At 44.5% G+C, this 12,171-nt stretch overlaps 1 protein-coding gene across 1 annotated transcript in view; it reads left to right on the forward strand.

Annotated features, from left to right (window-relative positions):
* SLC35F2 (solute carrier family 35 member F2) overlaps positions 1-4,367 on the forward strand; it is a 53,190-nt gene extending 48,823 nt beyond the window's left edge. Inside the window, exon 8 of the mRNA XM_036067861.2 lies at positions 3,315-4,367. Coding sequence (XP_035923754.1) covers positions 3,315-3,500 — 186 coding nt within the window. The 3' untranslated portion in view covers positions 3,501-4,367. The remainder of the gene's footprint in view (positions 1-3,314) is intronic.
* The last annotated feature ends 7,804 nt before the right edge of the window (positions 4,368-12,171 follow it).

The following is a 12,171-nucleotide window of genomic DNA, read 5'->3' on the forward strand; positions in this document are numbered from 1 at the left end:
AAAAAAAAACAAAAAAACGTAAACCATTTTGCCTTGCTGTGTTACATATGAGAGGAACTGGGTGTTATCTTTACAAACTTGCTGGTTAAGCTATTCCTGAACTTAGACCGAAGGAGTATTTATAGCTTTTTGGTTGCATCATTAAAAAGTAACAAATGTCAGAGTGAACCAGAGAAGTGATCTGACACGCCTAGATTGATTGATTGATTGATTTTTAATGAGACCAGTTGCCAAGGGCTATAAAGTGAGCCTTACAAGTGAGTTGTGGTGCTGTGCTTGCATTTCACATGGCCGCCACTAGGGGGTGATGGTGTTTCTATTCTGTGGTTAAGCTTAGTGGTTATAGGTTATCTGTGTTAACATACGACCCCACTCACCTGTGCGTTTTTCTTTTTAAACCAAGTACATTGATTTAGCTTTAGTAGTTTAACTTCTTCTAAGTAAAATAGTATCTAAGTGGGAAGGAGGAAGTAAGGTTAAAGAAAGAAAAGCTTTAAAAATACACCTGCCGCCACCTATTATAAGCTCCCTTCATGTAGATATTTGCTCTTTAACTGCTCTTCACTTTAACATGAAAAAGCCTTTTTGTATGTCATTTTTTTGACCACATAACTTTAAACTGCTATTCTCAAAATTAGAGCATGTGAACGTCAAATTCCTTCTCCGTTCTTTTGCTCTATGTTTCTTTGTCCCTGCATGTCTAGTGGTTCACTCTTAACCCAGATCAGATTTGATTGTTTTTGTTCAAAAGCCGTTTCAAGACTTGTAGAGCAAAGAGCGGGTCTGCTGTGATCTTCAGAGTAAATTACAGAGGTGGAAAAGCATTCAGAGCTTAAAGAAGATACCTAGCATTTTATTTTATTTTTTTAATTTTTAAAAAAGATTTTATTTATTCATGAGAGACAGAGAGGGAGAGAGAGAGAGGGAGGCAGAGGGAGAAGCGGGCTCCCTATGGGACAGGGAGCCCGACGTGGACTCGATCCCAGGACCCTGGGAACATGACCTGAACTGAAGGCAGACACTTAACTGACTGAGCCACCCAGGCCCCTGATACCTAGCATTTTAGAAGCAGTTTTTAAAGACAGAATTATAAGCCCAATATACCACCAATTCTTAAAATTGGAGTTTCTTAAATAACTTTGGCTCTGCTTTTTAAAATCGACAGTTGAAAGAATTTTAAAAATTTCTGCACTCCTCATTGTCAGACTCTGCCTCCTCTGGAATTGATCTTGAGTAAATACTTACTGACCAGAGTAGCCGCAAGAAACTTCCAATATAGATCCAGACACAAAAGGCAGAATTAAAAAAAAAAAGAAAAAGAAAAGAAAGGTAAAGGTAAGAGCCTCTAATTCAGGAAACTTACCTCATTCCCTCAGAGTCTCTCCCTTCTAAGGGAGTGACTCCATTTTATCACCTGCTTCTTAAGAGGAACAAGATACTTTTTCTTCTATACATTTAAAAACCAGAAGACTCACAGAAGCTCAGAGCTGGAGATGACCAGCACGTACATAATACTCATTTCAAAACCCTGTTTAGTTTCTCCTTCTACTTTAGGGAGTGTATCTGGTTTTTTCTTCTCTCTCTCCCTCTCATCTCCTTTCTCAACCTGTTGTGTTTTCTTTTCTTTTCTTTTTTTTTTAAAGATTTATTTATTTGACCCAGAGAGAGAGACAGCTAGAGAGGGAACACAAGCAGGGGGAGTGGAAGAGGGAGAAGCAGGCTCCTGGCTGAGCAGGGAGCCCGATGCGGGGCTCGATCCCAGGACCCCGGGATCATGACCTGAGCCGAAGGCAGACGCTTAACGACTGAGCCACCCAGGCGCCCCTGTTGTGTTTTCTTACTGTTTTTCTTTGTCATCTTCTTCTTAGAACTCTTTTTAGGCATTAGAACTCTTTGGGGACATACTATGAAATCTAAATGAATTTAAAAATATTTATTGGCTTGAACAAAATATCATGCTCTGTTCTTTTTTTTTTTTAAGATTTTATTTATCTGAGAGAGAGAGAGTACGAGTGGTGGGAAGGGCAGAGGGAGATGGAGAGGGACACTCCCTGCTGAGTGGGGAGCCCTACGCACGGCTCGATTCCCTAACCCCGAGATCATGACCTGAGCAGACATCAGACGCTTAACTGACTGAGCCACCAAGTGCCCCAGCATGCTCTGTTCTTAACTTTAAAATCAGGTTAGCAGGACTGTTCATAAATTTGAGTTTGCTTGTTCCAAGAAAAAAGAAATGATCCTAGGCATTTAATTACACATTCATTATGCTACATAGTTTCCTTAAAATTTACCACATCACTCTTGGTCAGTCTTCAGCTCTTTTCTTTCTGTGTTTTATCTTTCATGCTGTTAAAAACAAATATTAATTCCCTTAATACTTGAACTTTTGTATGGATCCTTGATTCAAATAAGAGCAAATATACAGACTGCATAATATTATTTATTTAAGCTTTGGGCATGTGTCAGAATGCTGTTTTCAGTAATAATACACAATGAATTAGTGTCTTGTCTACACTGCATTTTGCTCTGGGTGGTGGTTTTCCTAAACAAGGGGGTGGGCTGGAGAAGGTCCCCAGGAGCTCCATGCATCCTTGTGGTGTGTCTGTCAGAGTGCGCTCTTGCGACCGTCAGTCCTTCTGGGAGGCGAGAGGGCGGGACTCGCCTCCCACAGGGCTCCATGCCCCGTGCCTGTCCCACTGCACTTTACACCGCTGACCTCTTCGGGTTTGAGACTTTTCCGAAAAAATGACGTCTTTTGAGCTCTAAAGACCTTATCTGCTAAGTCCACCGTAAATCTGATCGTGTAACCCTCGTCTCCCGAAAGAAGATAATTTATTACATTTTAACAAACTGGATTTCATTGCATTAGGGTACACGAAGGGTGTGGAGAACATGTCATATCTGTATGTCCACACTTATCTTCGGTCCAGTGTTTCTCTGCTTCAGAGCAGTATTATAAACGGTGCTTAGGGTCTGACATTGGCTCGCTCATGGATGGTATCCATGCTGACCTTTGATGCTCCCCACGAAGTGGGGCTGGCTGCAAGGTGGAAGTCCAGCTGGGCGTATCACACAGAAAGGCAGAAGCTCCATTTCCTAGAGACCCAAGGATCCTCTTGGCTCCTGTGGCAGGTGTTGCCCAAGCCCGTGCGTTCACAGTACGTGCACCGGAGGGTTTGGGGGCGTTGGAATCTCTTTGGAAGCTTCCAGAAACAAAGATTACGAGAAGCTAACCCTCAAAGCGTGGCGGGCAAGGGGGTAGCAGTCAGCATGTGTTTGCCAGAGACCACAACCATCGCCTGTTCTCCTCCTAGTTCTCCGGGCTCTACATCCTGTCCTTCTCCGTCATCATGGTGGGCTTCATTCTGTACTGCTCTACCCCGACGCGCACGGCGGAGCCCGCAGGAAGCAGCGTGCCGCCCGTCACCGGCATCGGGATCGACAACCTCGGGCTGAAGCTGGAGGAGAACCTGCAGGAGACCCACTCGGCCGCCTTGTAGCTTCAGAGGACGGCGCCCGCGCTTGTGCACCCGAGGCTTCCCCGGAAACCAGGAGGCGCCCTGGGAGGCAGCAGCCCCTGCTGACAGCAGAGGGGACTCGGAAAATTATTAGGGGAGCGAGCACTGCAACTTTGGATTGGATCCCAGTGGTTAGATTTTGCAAAGGAATAGAAAATAGTGTATCGAAAATACGAAAACGGAGCAGAAGGTGAGGTGGCTGGGATCATGTTTCTGTGGGTTTGAGGACCAATACCTGTTCGGGTCAGGGAGACAAGGTGTGCCCCACGCTGGGGTCTCGGAGGCACCCGTGGGAAAGCATGGTGGGGCCGATAGCCAGGCATGATCCAGCCTCAGGGCAGGGCCTGCGAGCAGGCTGTCCAGGCTGGGCTGGGCAGTCAGGAGTGGGGGCAGCCCAGGGTGGTTTGGCAGCCACTTTCCGTAGTTGGAGGCCTCTGGGTTTTGTCTTGCCGAGGTAGTCATTGTCCACAAGCCCTGTGGTCTTCACGCCACAGTGAGGTCTGGTGACTGATGGCATATGGCAGCGGCATGGGTGGGGTAGCCCTTGAGAAATCCTGAGATACCAGTGTGGGTACCATCGAGGCAGGAAAGGGGTGGTGCGGTAAACCTGGGGGCCCTCTCTCTGTTCTTCAAAGAGGATACTACACTACTTCTCACCAAGTATTTGTAATGTGCCATGAGATTTTTATGATACTTCTTCAATACAGAGTGCAACTATGTAGCATCATCATGGTATTAACTACCACTCTGCCACTTTACAAAAACTGTAAACGGTATATAAATTTTTTTTTAATGTAATAAATCAAGGGGAAGTGTTCATGTTATTAAAAGATTTTGATTTCATGGGAATACATTCGTTGTGTGGTTTCTTTGATTAACCAGTTCCCCTTCTGGATTTTTAAATGACTTAATATATTCAAGATTTCTTCATATCCAACTTTTCAGAACCATGTCTTCTGTAAGGTAAGGCAGACCTACCGGGGGTTATGTTGGGATGGAGGGGAATTCAGAGCGAGCCCACAGGTCATTTGCCAGAAGAAACTTTTTAAAATTCTAAATTACCTTAATTTTTTTTTCTTCTTCTTTTTTTAAGTTTTTTGAGTGAGATAACTTTTTATTCTCTGCAGCCAATTAAAACTGATATTTGATTTTCGCTGTGTACCATTCACAGCTGCCAGTGAGTAGAAAAAGGTTAGGTTACCGTGTTTGGCCTTTGGGGGAAGACTTTCACTTTGATTAACATGTTATTTCTTAAAATATCCTGCTTAAGAACAAACCTGTATACACAGGGCGAAGTGGAGAGCCTCAGGTGACAGCATCCCACATGTCTGTCAAGTCTCAGCTCAACCGTTATCTCTTTCTCTGAAGCCTTCCTCGGGTTATCCAGGCCAGGCCTCCTCTCCTCTAGGTTCCCAGGACCCTTGTTCATATCTTCTTTGTTGCACTTATTGAGTGCTTGCTGTTTGTCTGCCATTCCTCACCACTGGTTGAGCTCTTCAAGGTCAACTGTGGTCTCTATTCATCTTTCTAGACCTTTTGTCATCTCTCTTCTTGGGCATTTATTTATTTTTTAAAAGGTTTTGTTTATTTGAGAGAGAGAGAGAGAGAGAGAGAGCAAGCACGAGCAGGGGGAGGGGCAGAGGGAAAGGGAGAAGCAGACTCCCCTGCTGAACAGGGAGCTCAATGCGGGGCTCGACCCCAGGACCCCAAGATGACGACCTGAGCCGAAGGCAGAGTGAACTACCCCGGCGCCCCCTTGGGCATTTATTAAATGAACTTTGTCTTTGGCCCCAGTTCAGAACATTTAAGGGGAGATTGACCTAAAACAAGGTGTTTTATGCACATACATGTGGGCAGCATTATCTTACCCTGCTTGGCTCTGTCCACCCTTCCCCCTAAACCTAGTGTTTTTTTCTACTCACCTGCTCCATCTGGAGAGGGGCAAAGGAGGTCAAACCTGAGCATCCTAAACTAAACTAAACTAAATTAAAACTTAGAATTCAGTGTTCCAGAGAAGCAGTGCTGTGAGTGACGTTCAGCAATTAATGAGAGTACCGCAAAGCCGTGCATCCTGGTTTATACAAGTTTGTAAAGACGGAGAGTTTCACCAGTCTCTATAATACCACTTCCATGGAAAATGTATTTTCAAACGTCTGGCTCACATACAAGCATTTGAAACATAACACGTTCTCAAGTTGAGAACCTCCCATAAATTCTTTTCCAGCCTATTAGAACGATATTGATTTTTCAATATTTTCTTGTAGATATTCATGCCATTAAAAAAAAAAACAAACTGCTGAATAGTATAATAGGGCTGCTGGATTGTTCCCTCGTGTTGTATAGAGGTAATAGTGCATTTGGACTGCGGTTATGCTGGAAGAAGAGAGGGCTTTGCTGGGGTCATTCTCACTGTTTGCACTTTGAAACTAGGTTCTCTTGCGGACCGTGAACATTTCTCACCTTTCCGGGACCCAGGGAATTTGTATGTGTCATCCATGATGTTTCCAGCAGGTGGCGCTTTAACAGGTATAACAAACACCTTTGACCTAAACCGTCATCTTTCATTTTACAGCTTCTCCATAATGTCCTTTTTAAAAGATTTTATGCATTCATTTGAGAGAGAGAGAGAGCATGAGCGGGGAGGAGGGGCAGAGGGAGAGGGGGAAGCAGGCTCCCTGCTGAGCAGGGAGCCCCACACGAGGCTCGATCCCAGGACCCCAACATCATGACCTGAGCTGAAGGCAGACGCTTGACCAACTGAGTCACCCAGGCGCCCCTACAAGAGGGTGTTGTGATGACTGCCCTCAGCAGGGATTGTCTTTGATGAACAGCTGAAGGATGGAGCTCTCAGGGAAGTTCGGTGCCCGTGGTGAAAACGGAAGCCAGGATTCCTTGCTGCGTGGCTAGCAGCCTGCAGTCCCCGCGGCTCTTGAAACACAGTTCTGAGGGGCTGGGCTTCCCAACTGCTGAGCCGGCACGTGCATCTTGGGAGAAGATTCTCGTGTAAAACCCAGCTCGTTAGTGCAGTTGTCCTCGCAGCCCTGGAGCCTGCCCTTTGAAACAGCTGTCTGCGTCTGTGTCGAGGTCTTCAGTATGCCGAGCCACGATTCTCCTCCATCATTGTTATGGTGATGTGCCATTTTCATCCACATTTAATCACTTAGTATCTGGACATATCCTCAGCCCTCAGAAGATACCCATAAATCCGGGAAATTCAGCAGATAGCCACTTAGCTGATTAAAAAGCGAGAGATTTATGAGGAAATTAGGTAATGCTGAACATGCAGTTTTCCAGTAGTCTTAGGGCGTTTTGAGCCGTCCGGCAGTCTGGAGAGGTATCAAGGGGAGTAAAGCCTCTTCAGAACAGCAAAATTTTACTTGAGGGTTTGTGTCCCAAAATGTCTTCTCCTAATGCTTTTGTCATGCGCTTTATTCCTTGGTTTCAGTATTGTCTTCTTAGAGCAATTGTTTTTTGTTTTGTTTTGTTTTTTAAAGATTTTATTTACTTGAGAGAGGGAGTGGGCAGAAGCAGAGGGAGAGGGACAAGCAGACTCCGCCCTGAGCACGGAGCCCAACACAGGGCTCCAGCCAACGACCCCGAGATCACAACCCAAGCTGAAATCAGGAGTCAGACGCTCAAGCAGCTGAGCCACCCAGGCGCTCCTCGAGCAATCTTAAAGTGCAGATACTTTTGGAGGAGGAGGAAATTTAGGTTGGAAGGGAAAGAGAAGTGATACCAAGAAAAAATGTAGAAGTCATTTGAACAATTGTTGGCTCCAGCTGACCATAACAAGTATTCAGATGGTGCCAAATGGTCATCCCACGATCACCTGTTACTAGCCATCGCTTGCCCAGTGGGGAGGCTGATGTGATGGCGGGGACTCACAGTGTGAGAAGCTGGAGTTTCCATGCGGAGTTCCACCTTCCTTGACCACAGATGTTACTTTCTTCCTGCTAGGTGACTTGCTTTTCCGCTTTTGCCCGAGTGTTTCCCATTTTTTCGTTCCTTCAGATTTCTTTTCTGACTTTGGTCTTGTGAGCCCACGTGAGACCTCATCCATCTTGGTCTTTGTGAAAAGACTGCTAGTTCAGTGCATGTACTACCTTTACATGTGGGGACGCAGACACACCCCCATCACCAGTAACACCAGCCCGTCCCCACCCTGCCCTCCCGTGTCTTATTTCTCCAGAAATTGCTTTGTGGATAAGATTGATTGCGGTTGCTTCGGGGAATCTGCCCCCACCCCTGACACACGCCTAGAGGCGTTCCTGTAGAGCTTCAATTCCCTAGTCCATCTGTTGGTTGAGAGTAAATGGTACCTTTACTTGCCCACAACGGGTATACAACATTTACTTGGTCTCTACTGTCCATTTGGAGGATTAGACAGGAGGGGGAGAGCCAAGGCCTGATTCCTGATCTGCTCCCTAAAGTGTGAGCCATGCCGGAGCCCGGGGATGTGGCTCAGTTGAGAGCCACATCTGGCTGCGGAGTGGGGTGTACTTCCCCGAGGACTCTTGGGTCATGACACACGAACGTGGTTCATGCCCCGTCTCCTTGTGGGGAGCAGAGCAGGAAGACTCTAGGTCAGGCCAGGAGACTCTGTCTGGGAGACTTATTTGTAGAGAACAGGGTACTTTCTAATTGCCTGGAGTTGAGTGACTGCATGCTGATCTCCTAGGAAGAAGGCTGGCTAGGTTCTAGGAGGATATCCACATAGATCCCCAAGACGGCAATGCATGGGACAAGAAACTAGGAAAGGTTAGAGTCCTGGGCCCCTGGTACTATGGATGGCACCACAGGGCTTTCAAAAATTGGTTTGTAGAATCAATACCTAATGTAAGAAAATGGGGATTCTATGAAAATACTGAATTTGAGGTCTACCTTCTGCCTTATATTGCTAATTTACCTAATTACCAACCCATGTGAATATTTTACCCTTCTAATGAAAGTGTGAGATCTATATGGACAGATCTTGCCCTACTTTGTAGCAAACTGAAAACCTGATGGAATGAGAAAGTTCATAAACATACACTTTGAAACATTCAACACAGCACCAAACATAAAGCCTTAAAAATAACAGGGACTCAGTAGTACTACATTTCTGTTTGCTGATCATGTGTTTCTCATGTTCTAGTCAATCTTTGATTTGTGAAGCATTATTTTTGGTTTTGGAAAGTAAGTAATAATTCTGTGATAGAAAAAAACCCAAAGATGCTTTACTGTGCAGGGTAATGCCGGATGGTATCCGTGAACTGCTCATTAGTCTTTCTCCCAGGTAGTCTCGTTCTCGGCATCAGTGCAAATAGGGCAGAAAAAAAATTCTAGAAGATATTTGGTGAGGAAATGCTGCACTAGCTGGGTGAAGAAACACCTAGATCAGTAGGTTGTATTTCCTGTGGTTAGACAAGTGTTACTGAGAAATGACAAGCAAATTAAACAGAAGGGAATAAGAGGAAATTATGATCACCCCAGTGTTAACACATGAACACTGGGGAGAATAATTATATTTGGAAGCCAGAATTTGCATGTCTGAATAGAGAACTAGCACTTTGATAGACTTTCCAAGTGACTGCTTGGGAAGAAAGGCAATGGTTCTATGATTAAAAATCTGGATGATCTTGAGCAATGCTTTGCCCCTTTCTACTCATACCTCTTATTGACCTAGAAGTGGTATGTGTCTGGCAGTGTGGTAGATTGTCTTAAAACCTGCATTATTTATTTAAACTTCACAACATTCTAAGGAGGTAGATTCCTTTTTTTTTTTTTTAAAGTAGGACGTGGAGCCCAACACGGAACCTGAACTCATGACCCTGAGATTAAGACTGAGCCAAAATCAAGAGTTGGATTCTTAACCAACTGAGCCACCCAGGTCCCCCTAAGGACAAGGATTCTATTTATGCCCCAATTAAACAAGTGAGGAAATCGGGGCTTTATCAGTCAGGATAGGCTAGGTTATGCTGCTGTAACAAACAACACCAACTATATTATTGGCTTGAAACAATAAAGGTTTGCTTTTTGGCTGTGCTACACGTCCACTGTGGATCTGCTTCAAGTTGTCCTCGCTCTGGGGCTCTGGCTAATGGAACAGCCTTAACAGGGAAAGAGGGACTCAGAAAATTCCTCTCTGGCTCTTAAAGGCTGCCTAGAACTGACAGGTGGCATTTTCTCTTACATTTCATTGGCCAAAGCAAGTCATCTGGCCATGTCCAAATTCAAAGGGATGTAGAAATGCAGTTCTGCTATGTGCTTGGACGGGGAGAAAACTTGGGGGTATTTGTGTGCATCTCTGTCTGTCAGAAGACCTAAAGAAGTTAAGCAACTTTATGAAATTTAGACTCTCATCTGTCTGACTCCAGAGTCCACACTCTTAACCCCCATACCATAATGCTATGGTAAGATAGTAATAACTTCATTATCTATCACTATTGAAATAGCAACATCAGTAATGTGGGAAGGAAATAAAAAAGGGTAATCAAATTGCAAAGTATTGTTTTAATTTTTATAATAAAATAATAGTAATTTAGACACATGGAAGTCTTTTTTTTTTTTTTAATTTCTTTTATTTGACAGAGAGATAGCGAGAGAGGGAACACAAGCAGGGGGAGTGGGAGAGGGAGAAGCAGGCTTCCCGCTGAGCAGGGAGCCCGATGCGGGGCTTGATCCCAGGAGCCTGGGATCATGACCTGAGCCGAAGGCAGACGCTTAATGAGTGAGCCACCCAGGCGCCTCTAGACACGTGGAAGTCTTATTAGAACCAGAATTGTGGGCTTTAAGCATTGATGCTTTGTTGTGTCTTGATTAGTGGCACTCAAGTGCAATCATTTGATATAGTATTTGATTTGTAGCACTCACACCTGCCAGAGAGTCCTTTTAGTCCCTGGGAATTTGAAAATAAGTTCTGAGCTTCAGGTTTTGGTGGCTTTCCAGACAGAGGCCTGCTACCTGGGGAACTATTAGAAATGCCAGCTAGAATAAGTAATAATTAATATGTTAAACCCTTAAGAGATGGAGTTGTTTGTCTACTACTTAAAAAAAAAAAAAAAACAACCAACAAAAAAACTCCTGGGTGAATTGGAGGTCACAAGGCAACTTTGGGCCTCAGCAGAGATGTCTTCTGGAGGAAACCACCAGCCTTGTGATCACAAAGCCGCCGGCTCGCCCTCCAGTGCTGAACACTGCGCAGCACCACCCTCCTGGCCATGTTGGGGCCCACTGTCCTCCCGGGGTGCTGGCTCTGCCTCCCAGGGCTGCAGTCACCCTCCTGGCTACACGTCAACTATTTTGAGTTTCGCCATCTCACGACTTGTCAACTTGAGACACGCAGTTGTTTCTGTTGTTGACTGTGAAGGAGAAAGATCCAAAAGTCAAGAAAGCACAAAGTGACTCATCATTATTAATGTCACAGATAGAAACTGCTCCATAAAATGGGGACATAGTTACATCACGTTTATTTTACTAATGAATTATTCTAGAACTCACGGTCCTTATTAGTAAGAAATTCTCTCTTGAGGGGCTCTCCCGTTTCCCTGAGTTACCTGAAAACCCACAGACCATCAGTCTTCCTAAGGGAGGCAATCTTACTTCTTTGAAAGCCATGAAGGTAACTCACCTTTTTAGAGGAGATTCTCCAAGAGATTCGCATGTGTCCACACCAGATTCTGGGAAAGTAACTATTTCCAATGAATCTAAGCTATCCTATCCGCTTTTGAAGGGAAGCTGCTGTCAATGAGGCTAGAGCAGTTTTCTGGTGCCTTCCTGGCTGAAAAAGAGAAAAAAAAAACCCACAAATTTGTTATCTGGACAAAGTTGTTCCACTATATTAAATTTAGGATGACTCACATTTAAGAATAAACTATCAAGTTTGAAAAATTTAACGATTTTTCTTTAGAAGCATAACATCTACTAGGAATCATCTCTCTGATGGGGATTAATAAGTATTTGTGCGTTATTGCCATAAGCAGTAAAATTTGTTGCCAACAGTATTATTTCAGTTTTTGGCCCAGTGGAATGATTAGTCTGTGATTTTCTCAGAGCAATAACATTTATTTCCAACTGTACATTTTGTTTTATTATCTTTCAGTTTCATATTGAGTTTTATACTCTCGGTCTCTTGGTATGGTCAGTCAACTCCTGCCTCCCAGTCACTCACCGGCCCTCACTGAGGACTCTGACACTGGCCGCCATCTTCCCACCCAACTGCCTCCATCACTCGGATGGTCTGTGCCCATGTGGATGCAATTGTGCACACCTGGACCTCACAATGTATTTATTGCCTTAATTTCTCTCTGTTACTCTCATGATAAATCTACGTGTTGTTATCAGAAGTGCTCGATATATTCCCATAATCTATATTCTGAGCACAATTTACATCCCTAAAGCCAGCACACTGGTTTTTCAAGCCTTTTTGAACTCTTAACTCTTGGATTACCTTCTGGAATACTCTTCTCCCTGTTCTGCCTAGCGTTTGTGAACGGTTGCTTGGATTTCTTCCCTTGCACTCTTCATTTCTCTGCACCCACATCCTGCCCAGCAAAACCCCAATGCTAGATCAGTGGTGTGAGACACGATCTTTCATGACTTCCTAGTCTGAGAGATACAGATTTGTCTCACCCTGACGCCCTAGCCCATACATTGCTCAAGTCTCTGCTTGGTG

The sequence above is a fragment of the Halichoerus grypus genome, chromosome 11, assembly GCF_964656455.1.
Source record: "Halichoerus grypus chromosome 11, mHalGry1.hap1.1, whole genome shotgun sequence".
NCBI lineage: Eukaryota > Metazoa > Chordata > Mammalia > Carnivora > Phocidae > Halichoerus > Halichoerus grypus.